The sequence below is a fragment of the Chlorella variabilis genome (assembly GCF_000147415.1).
Source record: "Chlorella variabilis unplaced genomic scaffold CHLNCscaffold_19, whole genome shotgun sequence".
In the NCBI taxonomy this organism is placed as follows: domain Eukaryota; kingdom Viridiplantae; phylum Chlorophyta; class Trebouxiophyceae; order Chlorellales; family Chlorellaceae; genus Chlorella; species Chlorella variabilis.
The window spans coordinates 409,568-429,967 of record NW_005435069.1 but is presented as its reverse complement, the minus strand read 5'-3'; the positions used below and the strand labels follow the sequence as shown (position 1 = coordinate 429,967).

The 20,400-nt window shown below is 66.6% G+C and overlaps 5 protein-coding genes across 5 annotated transcripts; 2 read left to right on the top strand and 3 right to left on the bottom strand.

The window, feature by feature from the left end:
• Positions 1 to 2,026: 2,026 nt before the first annotated feature.
• On the bottom strand, positions 2,027 to 3,705 carry CHLNCDRAFT_54027 (hypothetical protein; the record flags this gene model as incomplete). The annotated part of the gene is made up of 6 exons (XM_005844995.1): positions 2,027 to 2,106; positions 2,671 to 2,773; positions 2,903 to 2,960; positions 3,078 to 3,168; positions 3,298 to 3,445; positions 3,655 to 3,705. The coding sequence occupies 6 exons, from the start codon at positions 3,703 to 3,705 to the stop codon at positions 2,027 to 2,029; spliced, it is 531 nt and encodes a 176-aa protein (XP_005845057.1).
• Positions 3,706 to 3,908: 203 nt separating this feature from the next.
• On the top strand, positions 3,909 to 5,634 carry CHLNCDRAFT_137334 (hypothetical protein; the record flags this gene model as incomplete). Its single annotated transcript, XM_005845099.1, has 3 exons — positions 3,909 to 4,025; positions 4,276 to 4,395; positions 4,528 to 5,634. The coding sequence occupies 3 exons, from the start codon at positions 3,909 to 3,911 to the stop codon at positions 5,632 to 5,634; spliced, it is 1,344 nt and encodes a 447-aa protein (XP_005845161.1).
• Positions 5,635 to 5,686: 52 nt separating this feature from the next.
• CHLNCDRAFT_36633 (hypothetical protein) lies at positions 5,687 to 8,505 on the top strand. The gene is made up of 7 exons (XM_005845098.1): positions 5,687 to 6,294; positions 6,523 to 6,713; positions 6,908 to 6,996; positions 7,248 to 7,307; positions 7,461 to 7,634; positions 7,874 to 8,072; positions 8,187 to 8,505. Exons 1-7 carry the CDS (start codon positions 5,783 to 5,785, stop codon positions 8,288 to 8,290), a joined length of 1,329 nt encoding a protein of 442 aa, XP_005845160.1. The 5' UTR covers positions 5,687 to 5,782; the 3' UTR covers positions 8,291 to 8,505.
• A 420-nt stretch (positions 8,506 to 8,925) lies between these two features.
• CHLNCDRAFT_54025 (hypothetical protein) lies at positions 8,926 to 13,137 on the bottom strand (the record flags this gene model as incomplete). The annotated part of the gene is made up of 8 exons (XM_005844994.1): positions 8,926 to 9,041; positions 9,216 to 9,366; positions 9,595 to 9,875; positions 10,047 to 10,380; positions 10,579 to 10,829; positions 11,101 to 11,266; positions 11,834 to 12,895; positions 13,057 to 13,137. The coding sequence occupies 8 exons, from the start codon at positions 13,135 to 13,137 to the stop codon at positions 8,926 to 8,928; spliced, it is 2,442 nt and encodes an 813-aa protein (XP_005845056.1).
• Positions 13,138 to 13,530: 393 nt separating this feature from the next.
• On the bottom strand, positions 13,531 to 20,385 carry CHLNCDRAFT_58674 (hypothetical protein; the record flags this gene model as incomplete). The annotated part of the gene is made up of 23 exons (XM_005844993.1): positions 20,239 to 20,385; positions 19,899 to 20,016; positions 19,727 to 19,796; positions 19,306 to 19,598; positions 19,106 to 19,125; positions 18,747 to 18,919; positions 18,306 to 18,583; positions 18,102 to 18,139; positions 17,724 to 17,947; positions 17,489 to 17,583; positions 17,170 to 17,369; positions 16,589 to 16,762; positions 16,176 to 16,238; positions 15,942 to 16,026; positions 15,717 to 15,802; positions 15,400 to 15,493; positions 15,127 to 15,199; positions 14,815 to 14,926; positions 14,560 to 14,612; positions 14,238 to 14,399; positions 14,071 to 14,172; positions 13,844 to 14,030; positions 13,531 to 13,737 (listed from the first exon to the last, which is right to left on the bottom strand). Exons 1-23 carry the CDS (start codon positions 20,317 to 20,319, stop codon positions 13,531 to 13,533), a joined length of 2,988 nt encoding a protein of 995 aa, XP_005845055.1. The 5' UTR covers positions 20,320 to 20,385.
• Positions 20,386 to 20,400: the final 15 nt, after the last annotated feature.

The following is a 20,400-nucleotide window of genomic DNA, read 5'->3' as shown; positions in this document are numbered from 1 at the left end:
CTGGGAGACGACGGGCTCAGGGGAGGAGGGGCCACTGGCATCCGGGCCGCGCTCCAGGCGGGACAGCACCAGGGCGGGCCCAGCCAGCAGCACCAGCCGCTTGGCCTCCTCAATGCTCATACCAGGCGGCAGCTGGGCGCGGAGAGTGACGCGAGTGAACTCGGGCACTTTGGAGATGGCGATAGTGTGGCGGACTTTGGGTGGGCCTGGGGGCCCGGCCGCACGAGCAGCCGGACCCCAGGGGGCCCGCTGGGCACGAGGGGAGCCCCCAGCGCGCGCCTGAGGCCGAGGCCCCAAAGCAGGGCCAGGGGGCCTAGGGCGGATCAATACCGCTGCGTAAGACCCCATGGGGGTCGCGGGAGGGGTTGCTGGCCGCGGCGGCGGCTTCCGGGAAATTCTCGAAAAAAAAAAAAAAAAAACGACGGATGTGTGTGTGTGTGTGTGTGTTACAGGGATTGGGCACATTAATGTGCTGGGGCCGAACCCACTAACCCTGCCGGCTGTCCAGAGCGAGGAAAATCTGGCCGCCGATGGCATCCCGGGGAGGCTCCGTCTTGCAAGCGCCATGCCGGTCTGCCGGGCAGCCGCCCGCCGCCCAGATGCCGCCACGAAGGTGCCGTGAGGCAAAGTCCCAGCTAGTGTCCCGGCTGGGGTTCGAACTCGTGCCTGTGGTATCACCCACCGGCACTCATCCAGCTCCTTATTTAACGTCGCGGCCAACGACGGATCTGTGATCTGTGATCTGTGATGTTACAGAGGCAATGCCCATTAATGGGCTGGGGGCACACAAGCCGTGCCCACTAGCTCTGGACTGTATGAAAGCATGCAATACCGCCCGGGCGGCAAAGGGCGGGCTCAGGGAGCGGTCGGGCGCAAAGGGCGGGGAGGGAGGCGAGGGGCGCCTGATGGCCAGCCCAAGGGCGGCAAGCATACCAGTGGGGGGGAGGGGCAGGTCGAGGACCCGCACACCACCACCACCAGAAAGCGGGCCCACCCACCCCGGCACAGTAGCTGGGAGAGCGGCCAGGCGGGCGGGCGGGGGCCGCAAAGGTGAAGGCGGCACGCGGGAAGACCGGGCAAGGGGAGGACGGGGCAAGCGCAAAAGCGCAAGCATCTGCGGGTTACGGGGGGGAGAGTAGGGGCGTGACGACCAGAACGGCAGGCACGGAGTGAGCGAAAAGAGGGGGGGACGGCGGGCCGCCCGGCACGCGGCGGCAGCAGCAGCAGCGGCCCGCCCGAACGCAAATCGCTCGGCGGCAACAGGCTCCTCCGCCAAGCCACGCCACCCCACGTCTCAATTCGCTGAAGGGAAAGCACCAGGGCTTGGGGCCGCGACACACGGAAGCGGGAATTGGGGGGAGGGGCTGGCGCGCACAAAACGCGTCGTAGGGGGCGAACAAGTCGCAGAGGGGGTGGCCGGGCACCAACGGGGCACACGGGGGCTCATACAACGGGCCGGGAGCCGGCACCGGCCCGAGGGGGTGTTCGCCGGACTAGCCGAGCCGCGGGCGCCGCAGGGCCCGGGGCACCCCTCCACGCACCATCAGGAGGCCATCTCGAGTGCGGGCAGTTGCAGAATGGGCGGCTGGCGGGCCAAGCGAGCCGGCGATGCTGCGGTCGCCCTCGTCCTGCGTCCCCAAGGCAGGGTGTTGCTCAAGAAGGGCCCCAGAGGAGCGGGAGGGGGGCGCGGGGCCCGGCCGCGCCGGGGGACTCGAGCAAGGAACGATGAACAACGGACGGATAGCATCTGGATTTTTTCAAAATTAGAGGATACTGTAGTTCCGGAAATTGGAAAGATAGGCTGTGCTGGATGGCATCGTGGCCGAGTGGTCTAAGGCGGGGGACTCAAGCTTTCACTTCCACATTTTCATGTGGCTTCCCCTCCTCTCTGAGGGCGCAGGTTCGAACCCTGTCGATGCTAGATTTTTTTCCCTTTGCTGCCGCTTCCGCTGCCCTGATCCTTGTAATCGGGCCCGATTTCTACACAATCATGAACGCTAACGTCAATCATGAACGCTATACACAGTCAATCGCAATGATACACAGTCAATATCAACTGAACGCTGTGAACTGAGTGAGCGGCAAGAAGAGACGATAGCAGGGAGGCTGCGAAAAGATGGAAGGTGTGTGAGCAGCCATCAATGTGTAAAGCTGAGGCTCGATGTAGTGCTCTCTTGCCGCTGCAGGTCTGCCTCCACCTGCTCGTGTTGCCCTTCACTGGGCTGCTCCTCTCCCAAGTGCTCCTCATCTTGCAGCCGCAGCACACTGGCTGCAAGGTACGCAGGCACAACGCCTGGCGCGGGCAACGGGGAAAGCTGGCAGGCGGTCCAATCCTGGAGGTGCACCGCTTGCGCCGCTGATAGGCGCTCGCCCCATGCCTCCACCTGTTGTATTGCGTGATACCACTGCAAAGAACATGCTGGTGCAGCCGGGGTTTGCAGGCTGGCATTCGGGCCTGCGTATGCATAAAACCCATGGGGCCCTGCTGCCCACCTGCATGTCCTCCAATTGTTGTTGACGCTTGCCATGTAGGTTGACGCGCAGATAGCGGCCTGCCGGCAGGTCGGCTGGCATCGGGAAGGCTTGAACCGCGTCTGCACCCCAAAGGCAAGATTGGATGGCTCGCCCGTGAACCCAAGTCAACACTGACCAGGCCATCTTGGCTCGCACCTGTGGCGGCCACCGGAAATTTGATGGTTGGGGGCGCCAGGCTCCAGGGCGAGGGGCCACATTGGAAGGAAATAAACGACGGCGGGTACACGGGCGTCCCAAACTGCATGCAAGTGGGGAAGGAACCTCAAGCGACATGGCGAGGGCCTCCAGCGACTAGGAGAGGAGCACCATCGTGCCATGCAACGCATCCAACTTGACGCGCTTCCAATGCCTCCCGCCCAACCATCACCTGGTAGTGCGCACGGAACACGATCAGTTGCACGTGTTGGACTAGGCACAGCGGCGACCTGCATCCCCAACACAACACAGGCCATCAACAATCGAAAGCAGCAACAGATGAGCAGGCAATGACGTGGGGGTCGCAGGGCTGGGCCTGTGGAATCGAAGAACCATAAGGACCTCACCTCAGCTTGTACAGCAGGTACTCGTTGGCTTCAGGGGCCTGCGACCCCATGCTGCTCCAAAACATGCCGGCGTCATCATCCAGGGTGCAATCTGCAGCGCCGGGGTTGCCTGCTCGTCAAGGCGTGGCGGTGTCGCACTCCTCCCATCAGCGCGCCCCCTGGTGCAAGATAATGACCTCCTCTTGTCGGCCAGCCCTGCCCCCGGGGGGCCTGCACGCACCTATGCTCTGCTGCGGATTGTCGGTGCTGGACGCTTCCACGCCCTCGAGCAGCAGTGCCTTCCCGCGCCTGCCGGCCTCGGGCAGCCCAAACTGCGGCTGCTCTGGCTCGCCCGAGTCGCAGAAGGCAAAGCCGCGCGCCGTCAGCACCTGCAGGGCCACAGCAGCGCAGGCAGATCCTACGGCTACAGTAACAGACAGACGAGCCGGCAGAAAGACGGACAGTATATGGCACGGGGCTGCACGCCACCAGCCGCCTGCCGCCAGCGCCGCCAGGCACTGCCACACTGGGGCTGGCGCTTGCGCCCGCAGAGCAGGAACCGTGTGCGTGCCTCACGCTCCAGCAGGGGAGGCCGCACCTGCCGGAACGCACGCATGAAGCCGTGGCGATCGTGCAAGTCGGGCTCCATTCCTTGTTGCAGTCTCTGTTGATCCGGCGGGTCTGTAGTAGATGTGATAAATGACACACAAGCGGCCCGCCGTGCTTGGAGGGAGCCACTGCCAGCGTCAGCAACTGCATTGGGATCCCCTAAAAACTGAGTTTGCTGCCACGCACCGCCACTCTACATTCCCGTGCACACTCTAGGACGCTGCTGGGCATGGCGCAGCGCCCATGACCGCTCCCCAGGTGGTGCTCTACTCCACCTCGTCCGCTGGCACCCTCAAAGTCAGGTCCGACATCGGCCGCATCAAGATCTTGCTGGAAGCGAAGCGGGTGCAATATGAAGAGGTGCGCAGGGACGCGATCAGCCGCGTTTGAAGGCTGGGCCGTTTGGGGGCGAGCAGGCGCCTCCTGCCGCCTGTGCACAAGTCGATACAGCGTCCGGCGTCCAGCGACAATGCGCCGCACGCCGCAGGCTAGCCGCCACCCCCGACCGGCGGCGCAGTCGGCGGCTAACGGCTGCCGCCTGTGCTGGGCAGCTGCCGATCTGCTGCCATCTATCCTCAGTGTCTCCCGTTCACCAATCTCCTTCCTGCAGATTGACCTGGCCATGGAGCCGCTGCGCCGCGAGGCAATGCTGGCTGGCAGCGACGGCGTGAAATTGCTGCCCCAGCTGCACATCAACGGGCGCTACATTGGCACCGCAGAGGACATACAGGTAGCGGGAGGGCCACCGGGAGGCCTGCGGATGGTCCGACCGTCATCTCGCCTGGGAAAGGAGGTTCCATGGTGCCAATCAGTGTATTTTTGGTTGCGCGCCTGCGCTGGCTTGCCCCGCTTGGCCGTGCAGGAGCTGGAGGATTGGGGGGAGCTGAACCACATCCTGCGGGGTCTCACTCCTGAGCAAGCAGCGGCGGCAGCGGCAGCAGCGGCAGGCATCGCACTCGGAGCGGCTGCAGCGCCACCAGCACCTGTGCAGGGCACACCGGCAGCCGCAGCACCGGCAGCAGTTGCTGCACCAGCAGTGGCAGCAGCAGCTCCAGTCACTGCGGTGGCAGTGGTCGCCGTGCCTGCAGCAGCAGAAGCGGCACCAGGCGTAGCCGAGGAAGCAGCGCCAGCCGTGCCTGCCAGTGGTGAGGCAGTGCCACCTGCTGCCGAACAAGGGCCAGCAGACGCGGCAGCACAACAGCCAGAGCTAGTGGTAGCAGAGGAAGAGGAGCCAGCAGCGGCCGCAGAGGAGGACTTGGAGTCACTTGCTAGTGGCTTAGCAGCGACTGCAGTGGCAGGCGTGCTAGCAGCCGCAGCCGCCGAGGACGAGAGGCAGCAGGAGGTCGCCGCAGCAGCGGCAGCAGAGGAGGAGCTTGAGCTTGCGGCGGCTGCCTCGGGTGTGGCAGCCTCGGCCATTGCAAGCGTGCTAGCGGCAGCTGCCGACGCGGAGGCAGAGGGGCGCTTGGCTGCGGCGGTGGCAGCGGCATTTGCCCCGGAGGCAGCAGCTGAGCCGCCAGTCAGCACCTCGGGCTTCGAGCCGGTGCAGCAGCAGCAGTGCGAGCCTGAGGCAGCAGTGGTTGTGGCAGAGGTGCCGGCAGCTGTGGCTGAGGAGCCGCAGTCTCCAGTGCAGCCCCCAGCAGCAGCGCCTGCCCCGACAGGCCCGACCCCCGGCCGCAACGCGGCAGCGGCGGCGGCAGTGGCAGCCATCCAAGCCAGCGCTGCAGATATCATTGACCGCGCGCTCAGAGCAGCCCAGCGCCTGGACCCGCAGCCCCAGCTGCAGGAGGACTTCCCAGGCCAGGAGGCCGCGGGCCGGCAGCAGGGACGCAGCCGCGCGGCTGCAGAGGCGGTGGCTGCGCTACAGCTGGTGGCCTCTGAGCTGCCCTCTCCCGACGCGGACTCGGCTCACCTCATCTGCTCGCCCATAAAGCTGCGGCCAGAGCTGCAGCGGCTCTCCAGCCAGCAGTAGCTGCGCAGGGGGTGCAGCGTCGCCAGCTGCACCACCACCGGCTGCGGCCGCCTGGAAGGGCGCAGCAGCAACAGCAGCAGCAGGAGGGGTTAGCAGGCTTGATTTGGCGCACCAGCGCCCAGCCTGTGAGTAGCGCATCTAGGAGAAAATGATCGGAACGACAGCACCACTAGCAGTAGCAGCAGCAGCGGCTACGGCGGCGGCGCGTGCAGTGGATCTGCGGCAGGAGGTGGCAGCCCTGCAGGCCCGCGCCGAGTGGCGGCAGCTGCTGGCTGACCTTGGGGCCGCACCTGGCGGCCCCAGTGTGGCAGACCTGCTGCAGCGTGCGGCTGCGGCTGCAGCTGCAGCTGCGGGGCAGGCCGAGGCGCAGGGCAGCGTTGGGGGCGTTGGCAGCGGTGGCGATGCAGGCAGTACCTCCAGGCTGGCAGAGGTGGTGCAGCAGGTAGCTTGGGAGAAGCTGCACACCGGCGACTGGTATGCGGTGGCAGTGGTGTGGAGGGACGCCTACGCGGCTGCCTGCATCCTTGCAGCCGCAGCGGGGCTGCCCGGCGGCAGCGGCAGACCCGCACAGGGCGGGATAGGAGCAGCGGCGGCAGAGGAGGCCGGCGCGGCAGCGGCTAGCTCAGCGGCGGCGGAGGCCGCTGCGCTGGGGGCGGCGCTGTGGCATCTGGACATGGCGGCGATCATGGGCGGCGCCCTGCTGCGCCCTGCGGTGGATGGGCTGATTGAGGCCCTGCAGCACCGCTGGCAGGCCGTGCAGAGGATGGCAGCGGAAGTGGAAGCAGCGGCAGCAGCAGGGGCGCAGCAGCAGGCGCAACCGGAGCGTGGCGGCTTGGAGGAGCGGGGCCACGGGCCGCCGGGGGCAGAGGAGGTGGAGGCTGGTGGCAGCGGGGCGCTGGAGGGCCGGCGTGCCAAGCGCCCACGGCTGGCGGCGGGCAGCGCCGAGGCGGCGGACGCGGCGCTGCTGCCGCCGGGGTCACTGGGGCCGCGGGGCAGCCCAGTGGCAGCTGCCGACCTGCCGTCTCTGGAAGCCTTCTGGCAGAGCCACATGTCGGCTGAGACGCCAGTCGTGATCAGCGGTGGGTGGCAGGCAGCGGCTGAAGGCGTGATCAGCGTGGGTGGCGGTTTGGCTGTTGTATGGCGGGGCCGGGCTGCAGCAATGTGGGCAGTGTGGGGCTGGCCGGCTGCGGTCACTGGCCCATCTGACCGCCTCTCCCTGCTGCCTCAGCGTGCTCCCGCCCGCTTCCTCTGGCTGCCCGCCCGCTGCCTGCAGGCGCCATGGAAGGCTGGCCTGCTGTGCGGCGCTGGGCAGACCCCGCTTACCTGGTTACGGTGGCCGGGCCCCGCACCGTGCCTGTAGAGGTGGGGGCAGGCTGCAGGCAGGGCGCTGCATGCGTGTGTGTGTGTGTGTGTAGCAGGTTGGGCGGAGCTTGCAGCGCAGAGTGCTGCGCGCTGGCAGCTGCTGCCCCGCAATTGGGATCGAGTCGCTGGGCTTGAGTCGCTCGCCCCCACCTCGTCGCCAGCCACCAGCTGCCACGGCATAGCGTTCTGTGCATCTCTGGACTCACCCAGTCAACCCTGCACGCACCTGCGCCCGCCCTTGCACCCTGCAGGTCGGGGAGCACTACTTGGCTGACCAGTGGGGCCAGCAGCTGATGACGCTGCAGCGCTTTGTGCAGCACCACATCCTGGGCCAAGGCAGCGGCGGCGGCGGCAGGCCTGCTGGCGGCGGCCAACTCGCCGGCGAGGGCTCCAGCGCGGCAGCGGCAGGCCGGCAGCCGCTCGGTCCGCAGCAGGTGCACAGCCAGGCGGGGTCGCTGGGCGAGGCGGCGGCAGCGGAGCCTGGTGGCTCCCAGCAGGCGCAGCGTGGCTACCTGGCGCAGCACCCGCTGTTTGACCAGATCCCGGCGCTGGCTGGCGACATACGGGAGCCGCCCTACTGCTGCCTGGGCGATGGCGAGGTGCAGAGCATCAACGCCTGGTTCGGCCCCGCCGGCACGGTGAGCTCTTGTGCTGTGCTGCTTGTTGGCCTTGAAACGCATGCCTTGTTTCGCCCGCAGCAGCATTGATTCCCAGCATAGCTCGCCAGGGATGGGCGCCGCCGCCACCCGCAGCCTGCTCAGGCTCCCTTGGCGGGAGCGGCCAGGCTCGGCCTCCCTGGGCCTTCTGCGCACTTCCTCTGACCCTCATTTTTCGGGCCCGCCTGCCTGCCTCGACTGGCCTGCCTTCCCCCCTGCAGGTCACCCCGCTGCACACTGACCCCCACCACAACCTGCTGTGCCAGGCGGTGGGCCGCAAGTACGTGCGGCTGTACAGCCCCGCCTGTACCACAGCCATGTACCCGCACGCCGAGGGCATGCACACCAACAGTGGCAGGGTGGATGTGGATGCGCCAGACCTCGAACGCTTCCCGCTCTTTGCTGCGGCGCGCTTCCAAGGTGGGGCTTCCAGGGCCTTCTTCTGGCTGGCTGGCTGTCTCCGCCGCTGGGCCTGCTGGGCCTGCCTCGCCATGCTGTGCCGCTCACACCACCCGGCCCGGCTGCCTGCTGCAGACTGCGTGCTGGAGGCGGGGCAGATGCTGTACATACCCAGGGGGTGGTGGCACTATGTGAAGAGCACAACAGTCAGCTTCTCTGTGTCCTACTGGTGGAAGTGAGGGGCCTGGGCCAGCGCCCTAGGGAGAGCTGCCACCTCACATGAATACCACTCACCCACCCTGCCATCCTGCCCTGCCGATCCTTCCCAGCTCTTTAAACACACGGGTTCTTTTGGTTTCTGCTGCTCTTTTTCACTTTCGTTGCAATGCCCTTGCTCGTCCAACCATGATGCCGCAGCCCTCCAGCCGAGCCAGCAGCTGTTTTCATGTCTTTTCACTTACGTTGAATGGCGTTGATTGTAAAACAGCTTCAAGCAGGCAGCACAAGGTTGACAGTGAGACGCAGAGCCAACCACAGGTTGGAGAAGCAGTTTTGGAAGAAAGGGGGAGGCAGGATGAGCAGGGGGTGCTCCTGCCACTAGCACAGCATTGTTCTTTACGGGAAGAGCTCTGGAGAAAGGAGCGGCAAGCAGGGCTGAGACAGACGAACGCATTGGCCTGCGAGGGAGAGGCGCACTGGCTGCAAGCCATGGTCCAGCTTGACGGCGCCAAACAGCAAGCGCCGGGGCTGCACCGGCCGGCGGGCCAGGGAAGGCCACGCTAGATGTGCAGGAGAGGCAACGGAAGGGTTGGGAGAGAGGTGGCATGGCAGCCCCCGCAGCGTCGCTCCTGCAGGCGCCTCTGTGCCGGGCTGCTCAGGGGCCTGGGGACACTGCGGTGACGCGCAGCAGCACGCCCGCTATGCTGCACGCTATGGCCGCCACAAAGGCTATCGGGCTGCTGAGGCCGTGCACCGCCGCCTCGGTCACCACTGCATGAGCGGGAAGGGTGCGCACACGGGCACACGGGGCACAATTGAGGAGCGAGGAGCCCATCACTCCTGGGAGCCATCTCGTCCTCGCAGCGGGCTGCGCCGCATCCACCTCCTCGCCCCGCAGGCAGGCAGGCAGCACGCGCCCCGCAGGCACAGCACCCGCCGCCTCACCCGTGCCCAGCGGGCCCGCGGCCACCAGCGCCGCGTGCGCCTGGCGGGTGAGGCCGCCTGTGATGAGCAGGTCTGTGGCCACGGAGACGGCCATGGCCATGCAGGACAGCAGGATCATGGTGACAGCTGGCACAGACAGCTCGTGATCCACCTGCAGGACGGTGCAAGGGGAGGGAGTGGGTCAGGGAGCAGCCAGCAGTCCGGCGTCGGCGGTGGGTGGCTGGCAGCGTGGGCAGCGGGGCGGGCGCGGGAACACCCCTCAGCCTCAGGGGAGCAACGAGCACGCGCGACAACATGGCAGCGCAGGCGCCGAGCGGGCAGGCGGGAGCAGGGTGCGGGGCAGCGGCGGGCGTTTGGGCGCCGGCGGCGCGGCGCTCACCAGCTCTCGCCCCTCCCGCAGCAGCAGTCCCAGCAGGGCAAAGGGCAGCAGCGGCAGGATGTGGCGGACAAGCGCCAGGCTGGCGGCATCCAGCGACGCCTCTGCGTCCAGCAGCTGGCTCAGCAGCCCGCCCACGCCCTGCTGCGCCGCCGCCAGCTCGGCCGCCAGGTCGGGCCGCTGGCGCAGCTGCGCCCAGCTGGCGCCCACCGCCTCCGCCGCCGTCCAGGCCAGCAGGCCCAGCAGGCCCAGCACGCCCGGGAACTGCACCAGCAGCGCCGAAGCTGCAGGCGGGGTGGGCGGGGCGGGCAGGCGGGCACCGCAGCTACGGTTTGATGACGCCCCAACACAGGCGCATGGGCAGGCAGGCACTCCATTGGAGAAAGCATCCTTCTGTACGACACACTAGCATCCCGTTCACCCACAAACCCACACAAAACCACCCACCCACACACCTGTGCAGCCCAGGCCTACGAGCAGCGCCACCACGCGGCCCCCCGGCGGCGGCCGCCTGTTGAGCAGCATGTCGAGGGTGGCTCGCAGCAGGTGCGGCGCCGCCGCGGTCCAGCACAGCACCAGGAAGACTTGGGAGTGCAGCAGCGCCCAGAACAGCGTCAGCGCCTGCAGGCCGCCCAGGGTGGCGGCCACAGCGCCGCCCTGCAGCGTGCGCAGCGTGACGGGGCGCAGCTCCAGCAGGCCCTGGCCGGCCAGCATCCACAGCAGGAGGGCGACGGGGAGGAAGTGCAGGAAGGCGAGCAGGGAGGGCGTCTGGATGGCGGTCAGCGAGGCCTGCGGGCAGGCGGGCGGGCGGGTGCGCAGGTGCCAGGGTGAGCTGGCTGGCCATGGACCAAGGCAAGCTGGAGACTGGGTGGGCGGGCTCGCGAACTACCAGCAGCTGTGGCGGCTGGCTGCGCCACGACGCTACGCAGCTCAGCAGCCCGCAGCAGCTCCCGTCTCCTCTTGCCCCACGCTCCCGGGGAGGCGTACCTTCAGAAACACCAGCTGCACCGCCTGAGCTGCCACGAAGATGGTGCCTAGCACATAGGTGCGCGCCCCCTCGATCACCGCCCCTGCTTGAAGAAAGTCCACGTCACAGGCTGTGAGCGGCAGGCGCTGCTGCGAGCCCGGCGCGCCGCCGCCGCCGCCGCCGCTCAAGCTGGGTGCTGCCGACTTGGCGACCGCCAGAAGGTCTTTGCCCTTGCTCTGGTGCAGCACCTTGGCGAAGTACGCCTCGCCAGCTGCGTGATGGGAGGGCAAGCGCGTTCCAGTTGGTGCGCGTGCGGGGCAAGCAGTGGGCCCGCGCGCTGCCGCCAGCGGCGGCGGAGCGAGCGGCGGGAGGGCGGCGCGGGTGTGCTGCGCGCGGTCCCCTGCCGCTACTACGGGCAGCAAGCGCAGGTACGCGTCCCACGGCCTGCCAGGGGCAGCAGATCGTGCGGCCAAGGCCCCCCATCCGCACCGAGCACCCCCCCCCGCTCAGGGCGCAGCCTGCACCTCTCGCGATAAACTCACCCGCCTTCAACCGTTGCCGCCGCTCCTCCTCTGCGGTAAGCTCGGGCGCAGGCCCAGAGCCCTGCTCGGGCTCGGTCATGTGGGCTGCTCTTCTTTCTCTGCTTGCTTGCAGCTTGCAGCGCTCTCCTGATGTGAGCAAAAGCTCGCCTGAAACGTTTAAGCTGCGCTGCTAGGCATGCTGCGGTGGTGGTGGCGCCGACCGCGTCCCGGGCCAACACATCTGGCCTGGAGGCATTGCCACCCGCACAGCTCACCTGCGCCTTGAAACAAGCGTTTATCTACACATGGATGGATCAAGACTGCAGCTGCTAAGTACTGATCTGTATCGGCGCCTGCTGAGGGCAACCAAAGAGCCATGCCCTCACGGTATCTGGCCAGCGTGCAAGCACAAGGACAAGCACTGCCCTGGCTCATGGTCATCATTACAGTCTCATCAGCTTGTAAATCAAAATGAATCGAAGAAATCGAGCAAGCCATGGGGATGTGGCAGGAGAGGAATGGACGGCAGAAAGGGTAGCATGGTGGCAGGACTTGCAGGGAGCGGGCGCAAAGGGAACCGACAAAGAACAAATGGCAAATGGAAGCAGCAAGCAGGCAGGCAATCAAAGTACAGCGCGGCGGGCGTACACATGGGTAAACAGGGCATCAAGGAATACCAAGCGCATGCTGGGCCACAGGCACAGCAGCACCAGAGGTGGTAAGCCTACCTCCGCAGCGGGGCTCCAACACGCACCAGGCTGGGCACAGCCGGCGGCCTCCCTGCTGCTGCTGCCGCTGCCATCTGCGGCGGCTGCGCCACCGCCGCCCCTGCCGCGCCACGGGAGGCTTGCCGAAGCGACAACCGCCAGGCCTTGGCCACAAGGGGCAGCACGCCGCTGCTTGCCGCCGGCTCCGCCCCGGCCTCCCCTCCTGGGAGCAGCATGCGCAGAAGCTCCTCGCTGGGGGCGCCTCCTCCTCGCTCCAGGGCCAGCATGAAGGCCGAGTCACCCTCACTATTGAGTGCTGCCACGTCAGCGCCCGCCGCCAGAAGCGCCGCCGCCGCCGCCGCCGCCGCTGTGCTGTCGGCGAGGTCGCTGCCCGCGACGGCATGCAGGGGGGTGTTGCCGCGGCGGTCGAGGGCGCTCACGTCGGCCCCGGCAGCCAGCAGCGCTTTGACAGCTGCGGCTGCAGCCTTGCCGCTCTTGTTTGAGTCGACGTAGTGGATGGGCTGCTCTCCGTAGGAGTCGCGGGCCGCCACGGCAGCCCCCGCCGCACATAGCGTCTTGATGGCTGCCGCGGCGGCCGCCGGGTCGCGGTTGGTGGCTGCCCAGTGCAGCGGCGTGGCGCCACGGTCGTTGACTGCATCCACCGACGCTCCGGCGATGAGCAGGGCCTTGATTGCTGCCACTGCCGCCTCGTGGGAGTGGTAGTTGTCGGCTGCCCAATGGATGGGCTGGCAGCCGTTGGAGTCCTCCGCCGCCAGCGCAGCGCCACAGTCGAGCAGCGCCTCTATGGCCGCCACCGCCGCCGTGCCGCTGCCGTTCCAGGCGGCATAGTGCAGCGCCTGGCGGCGCTGGCTGCGGCTGGCGGCTGCCACGTCGGCACCCGCCTCCACAAGCGCCTTGATTGCTGCTGCCGCCGCCGACGCGTTGCGGTTGTAGCCTGCCGCCAGGTGCAGCGGCAGGCGGCCATTGCCGTCTGGCTCGTTCACGTCCGCCCCAGCGGCCAGCGCAGCATACAGGGCCGCCAGGCAGGCATGCTTCTCGTCCTGCTGCACCGCGGCATGAAGCGAGGGCCCTGCCGGCTGCTGTGGCGCCTGCGCAGGGTGGAGTGAGGGCAGGTTGGGGGAGCAGCGACTGCGCATGGTCTCCGCCAAGGCGGCGGCAGGCGGCAAGCTATGGGGACGCTGCGGCGCGCATGATCGCATTCATGTATGCGCATTCGATGCATGCGCTGTCCAGCATTGCCAGTTCGCACCGCAGCTGCCTCTCGCTGTTGCGGCGGTTTGGTGGTCTGCCTGGTGACAGCTGCTTTGGCATTTGATGGGCGCAGAGCCATGATGGTGTTCAATGGGCCGCTGTCTGGGTGCACCGCCGTTCTGGACGATCCGCATTAAGGCGGGCCGCGAGTCTGGGCGGTACGATGGGCAGGACAAGGGTTTTTATTCCACCGGCAAGGGAAACCCGCAACTGGCGGCTATACTACACCAATAATGATGTCGCCGCGATGGGGCCGACAGCTGCCGCTGTGTGCGGTCAGCGAGCGCCGACAGCGCGGTTGAACTGTCAGGGACTGACTGGTTTTCATTTTGACGATTGCGTTTCATTTTACTCGGTGTTTGCTCCCACGGGCCAGGGACCTGAGACTTTGAGCGCCGGTTGCAACAATTGTGACCCGCACCGCCGCCAGCGCTGCCGCACCTCCGGCAAAGCAGCAGCTCTCCCCACCCTTCTACACACGCCTGTGCTTCCTGGCTGGATTCCAAAACCTGAGGAGGATCCACTCTGGGTACCCCCAACCTGTATAGTTGGTCTGGCAGGTTGATGATGCCAGCATAGCCTCCACTAATATCAAATGCAGCCCGGCCCGGGCTTGAGGAGATGATTGCCAGGCCAGTGTGCACCCGTCCCATGCGTGTTCTGTTAATCGGCAAGTGACCTGGGACAGAAGAATCAACTAATGCTTGCAGTGATCAATCAAATCTATGAAATCTCAAAATCGTGCGGGCGGCCATCCGCCGCGCCTGCTACTGGCACGGCCGCACCGCTCGCTGCGGGTAGGCGGGCGCCTGGCGGCCGTGCGGGGCCGCAAACACCGAGTCTGGCGAGGGCAGCGGCTCCTGTCGGAACCACTCGTGCTGCAGCGCGGCTGCGGCGGTGATGCGGCGCTCTGGGTCCAGCGCCAGCATAGCCAGCAGCAGGTCCAGGAGCGAGTCGGGGCTGGGGAAGGCCCTGCGGCAGGCGGCGCAAGGCAGGTGGCAGGGGCCCGCACCCTCCGTAGGACCGCAGTACTAGGGTACCACCGATGGTACACGGCCGCACATGTGGCAGCAGCGTGCATGCTTGTGGCGCGCGATCCGCGAGCTGCGTCCACCTGGCAGCCCGGGCATGAATGTGGCGAGCAAGGAAGCGAGCTGGCGTGGCCCGCAGCCGGCGCACCTCAGCAGCGGGCTGTTCTCCCACACCATCTGCTTCAGGTTGGTGGAGCCGTGCTCGGGCTTGCGCTGGCGGCAGCCCCCCGTGTCGTCGCGCCAGTGCCGCAGCAGGTGCACCCCGGGCCAGGGGCACTGCGTGCCAGGGTGGCCCAGCCCAGCAAAGATCCTGCGCAGCCCCGGAGGAACCGGTGGTGGGTGGAGGTGGTGAGGAGGTGTGCTAGGAACGCAAATGCAGCAGCCACAGGCGCGCAACCTCAGCCCAGGCTGGGGCCGCTGGGAGTGTGCACAGCCTTGCAAAAGTGCCTCTACAAGCCCTCCCTCCCCACCTGTTGAGCTGATCATCCTGGAACACGTCCTGCCTGCCCTTGCGCTCCTCCCCCTGCACCGCAGCAGGCATGGCAACCCCGCAGGGAGGGGACGGGTTGGCAGCAGCGGCGGCGCCAACAAAGCTTGCAGCAGCAGCAGCAGCGGCGGCAGTGGGCAGGCACAGGCGCAAGCGGAGGAGCCGCTTCCGCTCTATGGGTGCATGCGCCACAGTGGACACACTGCCGCTTCGTAACCCAGCAGGCAGGCACGCGCACCTGGAACAGCGGCCTGAGCAGCAGCAGCTCAGCCATGATGCAGCCCACCGCCCACACATCCACCGCCCCGGTGTAGTGCCGAGCATCCAGGAGCAGCTCGGGGGCGCGGTACCTGCGGCTGGCAGGCAGGCGGCGTCACAAGTGAGGGCAGCGGCACAGGCGTCGTGCAGCAGTACAGCTTCGGTGCAGAGCAGCGCAGGTTGCAGGGCGGCCCCTCAGGCGGGGGTAGCGATGAGGCAGTGCACGAGCCAGCAGGCACATGTTGGGCAGGCAAAAGCATTGGACAGTCGAGGAAAGTACCAAGGTGTTCACCAGATGGTCACCACCACTCCGTTGTTCCATAGAGGCTCCAGTGGCTGCCGCACCGAGCGGCCCAGCCCAAAATCTGCGGCGGTGTCAGCCGGCGGTGGGGTGAGGCGTGCCAGGGGCTGGCAAGCGGGACGAGGCTCAGCGGCCTTCCAGCAGGAGTGGTGGACGAAATAGTGTGCATGGCAGGGGCGCAGCAGCAGCGACGCGCGCAGCAGCAGCTTGACACCTCAGGCGCAGCCCCTGGACCGCCAGCCGTGCTGCCGCCGGCGCACCCACCCGCGATCTTCAGGCTCCCCTGCTCCAGCAGGATGTTGGAGGGCTTGAGGTCGCGGTGCAACACCCAATTCTCGTGCAGGTATGCCAGGCCCGCCTGCAGGCGCAGGAAGCACGATTGGAGAAAGGGGGCATTGGCAGGCGGGTGGAGGGCACCTCTGCCTGGGCAGCAACCAATGCGGTTGTCTTCCAGTCACCATGCTGCCTCAACCTGTCGTCGCAAAGATTGAAGGAGCTGGGAACTGGGCCCAGAGGACCCCCAGCCCAGCAGCCAAGGCCGGCCGGCCGCCAGCCGTCCCGACAGCTTCGCGGCAGCTCACCAGCAGCTGGTAGAGCACCGACTTGAAGACATGGGGGATCATAGCAGTGCCACGTTCCCGATGGTACTTGATCACCTCGTACAAGTCTGCAGTACCATGCAGTACATCATGCAGCATGTGATGACAGCGCCAAGTTGTTCTTCTGCAAGAGGCGGCTACCAGCTAGCTACGGTGGTTCCAGGCGTGCGATCAGCAGCCTGCGGCGGCGTGGCCAAGCGGGAGCACCTGTTTCGGCATAGGGGAAGGCCAGGCAGAGGGCCAGCTCCTTGACGTGCATGTGCATGCCATCCAGGGAGATAATGTTGGGGTGCTGCAGAGGGGAGGCGCAAAGTCGGCAGGCCAGTAGGCAGCGAATGGGAGGGGGGCAGGCACCTTCCGGCCAGATCCTCTGGTCAGACGGAAGGGTCGCCCCTGCCCAAGCCCAGCCCTCTCAACACATGTGCCCACCCGCACACTCACCTGCAGGGCCTTGAGAAGCATCACCTCCCGAAGCGCCGTGGCGCACACTCCCTCATACTCCTTCTGCGGGGGTGAAGCGTAAAAGAGGTGGCAGGGCAGAAGAGGAGAGCAAGCGGTGGACACAGACCCGAGGCCAAGCAAAGGGAAAGGCTGCGGCGGGTGCACAGGCAGCGGGCGGCAGTGCAGCTTGCCTGCGGCGGCTTCATGTGCTTTAGGGCCAGGTAGCGGCCCGGGTAAGAGCTGTGCCGTGCAAGGTACACCCGCCCAAATGTGCCCTGCACAGGGCAACAAGAGTACTTGCCTGCCCGTTCACGCACCTGTGCAGCGGTGTGGCACCGTCACAGCCGTGTGACACCCCGCCTCAACGCCAGCACGGGCAAACCCTTCAGCCCACTATGGTAACACACTCTCACCTCTCCAATCACCCCCAGGACGTCGTATCCCTTGGCAAGGAGGAACGACGGCACGCTCTGCTGGCCGCTGCCGCCGCTGCCGCCGCCTGCCGCCGACGGCGCGGTGCCCGCCCCTTGCTGCTGCTGCTGCTGTGTCGCCGCCGTCTGCTGGTTCCCGTGGTTCTGGTGCGCCGACTGGGGTGCAGTAGGGCGGCCGCGGGCAGCCAGGCCCGTTTTGGGGGGTGCCATCTAGCCGCACAGTGCTCTTGAAAACTTGCAGTGCAATCGAGGAGCCGTGATGCGATCAATGCAATTGGGTGTAACGTATCCAAGGGTTGTTTGCGAGCTGGAGGTGTCGGACAGCTTGCTCAAAGTGCACGGGCGATGTTCTGACCGATGTCAAAGCTTCAGGACCGGCGTTTGGAGCTCGATTGAGCAGCGAGGTGGAGGACTTTCCACCTCGCCATGGCCCCCAAAATTCTCTCGACCATTGCCTACTCCTGCCGCGTTCTCCTCCTTCTGCGAAGTCCCTAATGGATCCTTGCATACATTTGTGTCCGTAAGGCCATGTCTGCATCCTCTGATGAGACGCCATGTCGAACCAGGAGCTCTTGCTCGTTGCCGCCGCCGCCGTCGCAGTACTGCCTGGGGGAGCTCCCCCTGCAGGGACCCCAGCCCTGCTCCTCCTCCTCTCCCCTGCCCCTACTATTTGGTAAATGCAAACATTGGTACAGTCTGGGTACTGGCACCAGTGGTAGGGTACTGGATCGCTGGCGGCTGCTATCTCGGGGCTGTTCAACAGCTGCTGCAAGATATTTGCAGTTTTACAACAACAGTGTTAAAGCGTGTTTTTAAAAAATGTTGTGATATCATATCTGAATTCGGTACTCAATCAATCGTTTCAAGTGTGCTTCTTGTTACTGTCCAGCACAACCCCGGCGCCGTCCACGACCGCCACCGTCGCGCAGGCTGGCACGCCGGCCGCCTTGGCGCCCTGGATAAACTCCTTTGCATACCTGCAACACAAGGGCAGCAGCAGCAGCAGGAGAAGCAGGCTGTGAGGGTTTGCACTGACGAGCCCTGGGGGAGGAAAGGCAGTCGGGGGCTGCTGCATGGGCACAGCGTCAGCATCCCATCACCGCCATACCACACTCACGCTGTCGCCGCCTCGGTGTCGTTCCCGGCGACCTGCAACAGCCGGAAGGAATCTATTGCAGCCGCATAGAGGACGTCTGCAGCATCCTCGCAGTCTGGGAGGTCGTCCTGCGCCGCGGCGAGCACCGCCGCCAGTGCCGCCTTGCCGCCACCAGAAGACACCGCCGTGAAGAAAGCTGCCGCATTGGCGGAGGGCTCCCCGCCGCAGATGGCCGTGGCAAGGTCCTGCACATTAGCCGCCAACAGGCACAGGTTGGGGGCTAGGGCAGGGGCACGACGCTGTTCTTGGCGGGAACATGACCACCACCACACTACCAAATTAGCAACCAGCAAGGCGACATGTGTGCTGGGCTAGGCAAGGCCCTGTTGGTGCTCTCACCTTGTCATACTCTTGCTCATCGTCTGCATCGTCCGCGTCTGCGTCAGCCAGCACAAAATGCAGCAGAGCTTGTCAGCAGCCTCCGGCAGCGTCGTTGGCGGGGCAACTGCACAGAACTCCCCTCCTCCTGCCCGCTGCCAGCCAAGCACAGCCCTCCCATGCTGTGCCTACCCGCCAGCTGCGCCCCTTGCCATGTGCACTCACCATGCTCTTCAGAGTATGCACCCTGCTGCCAGCCTTTGCCTGGCCCAAACCCAGTAAACTCCAGACACTGCGCCGTGCCGCCGGGCTGGCCCAGCGCCACGGCGGCGGTCACCAGGGCCGCATCGTTGGGGATCCACTTGCCGCCAAAGAAGGTGACCGCTGGCCCAAACATGACCAGGAAGTCTGTGGAGCCTTCGGTGGGCGTCCAGGACAGGGTGCAGGTGCCCGGCGGTACGGTTTTCGTGGCGGTACTGTTCACAGCCTCCACCAGCAGACACCTGGGCCACACGCGGAGGCAGCACAAACTGTCAGATGAGCCGGATGGAGCCATGCACGCCTGCCTGGGCCCCCAGCGGGGCCTGCACTCCAGCATGCGGCCCACCGACATGCCATGGCCAGCCGCCGCTCAGCGAGGGGATCTGGCCGCGGAGCGAAGCTCACCCCTCCTCCTGGCTGGTGGGGCACCAAGCCCAGTACTCGCACTGCGTGAAGTTGACGCAACGTGCGTTGCACTCCTCCTCCGAGGTGGCGTTGCTGCGGTCCAGCACCTCCAGGCCTCGGTAGTACCGGCTCTCAAACGACTCCACGCCCAGAAGGCGGCGGCGGCTGTCGCCCTGCAAGCCAAGGGGGAGGGCGAGGCGGGCAGATGAGCAGCTGCGGGCAAGCGATGGCATGTGGAGCGGTGGAGGCAGCGCAAGCGGCGGCTGGTGGTGCAGCCAAAGGCGGCGGCACCAGCAGCAGCGGGTGTTAGCCATGGGCTGGCAGCAGCACTGGCACCAGCAGTGGCAGCGAGTCCTTACCGTGCCATCGGCAGGGACGGCTGCAAGCAGGTGGGGTGTACGTGCATGGGTTTGAGATGGGGGCTGGGCAGGCCGGGAATGAGCAGCACAAGCAGGGTGGCAGCCCAACGGCCCAAAATCATACCCCTACCACCCGGTCTGGACCATGCCCGCCACCAAGCCTCGCTGCACAGCCGCCGGTTTGCGGCTTCATCACTCGCCTGGAGGGACGGGCCGGTTTTTGGCCGAGCCGCTGAGCGGGCTGAGTGGTCCGTTGAAGAGGAGAGTGGGCTCGATGACGGCCAGCTGCCTGAGGAAACCCGCTGTGAAGGGGACCGCCGGGCCTGTGGTCACCTGCACCGACTGCAGGGCACCCAGCTGCGCCGCCACCAGCGCGTCTGCAGGGTCCGCCTGGCGCAGGCGGCGGCGGGCCGCGGCCGTGGCGTTGAAGTTGGTGGAGAGAAGGCAGGTGCCCTGCGGCATGCTGCTGCCGTCGCCACCGCTCAGGGTGCACCTGCGGGCGGGGCGGCAGCGGCAGGGGCACCTTGCGGCAGGCCGCAGCGGGCCCCAGGAGCAGCAAGGGCGCGCGGAAGGTGGCTGGGGCGAGAAGCATGCCAGCCGCGCTTTGCCCTGGAGGCGCACCCGTCTGGGGAGTTGCAGTAGCACCAGTACTCGCAGCGGCTGGTTTCCCAGATGTCGTTGCACGCCATGTCTGCAGCCGGCGCAGAGGAGGCCGCGGCACGACCCTCAGCACCCCTGCAGCCTTCCACCATCTGTATTGCTTCTGCCGCGCTGGGAGGCATGCCACACTCACAGCAGCAGGATGGGTCGGAGCAGATGGTGCTGGAACCCAGGGGGATGGACGCCCTGTAGCACGTGTTCTGCTCCACAGCAAACAAGCCCGTCTCGTTGCCCTGGATGGTGGCTGGCTCCTACATGGTGTGGCGCAAGGGCGGCGGCGGCGGCGCTTGTTGGGCGGGCAGGGGGCGGCGGGAGGGCAAGGCCGCTCCGCTGCGCATAGCTGGCGATCGGAAGTGAGGCGAGCTGCTGGTGCCGCAGCGCTGTGAAGGCTTGAGCAGCGACACGCCAACCAGCACATGTGGCGGCAGCTGAGGAAGCAGCTGGGGCTCAGTGTGCAGCCTCCCTGGCCTCACCTGCGCCAGCCTCCGCCCATGAACGACACACAGGGCAGCCAGGATCAGCCAGGCGGCCAGCTGTGCTCTCTGGCTCGCCATGGGCACCCCGCGAAGGCAGTGGCAGGGCTCTCAGGTGGCCGGGCCCTCTGAGGGGGCTCGTGGCACGATGATGATGGCTGT

What these genes read in the sequence shown, in the direction of transcription:
- CHLNCDRAFT_36633 (XM_005845098.1), top strand. Translation starts at nt 5,783, where the DNA reads ATGATCGGAACGACAGCACCACTAGCAGTAGCAGCAGCAGCGGCTACG. An exon ending in GACGCCAGTCGTGATCAGCG is followed by an intron (nt 6,714 to 6,907) that starts GTGGGTGGCAGG and finishes CGCTGCCTGCAG; the next exon opens with GCGCCATGGAAGGCTGGCCT. An exon ending in CCCGCACCGTGCCTGTAGAG is followed by an intron (nt 6,997 to 7,247) that starts GTGGGGGCAGGC and finishes TGCACCCTGCAG; the next exon opens with GTCGGGGAGCACTACTTGGC.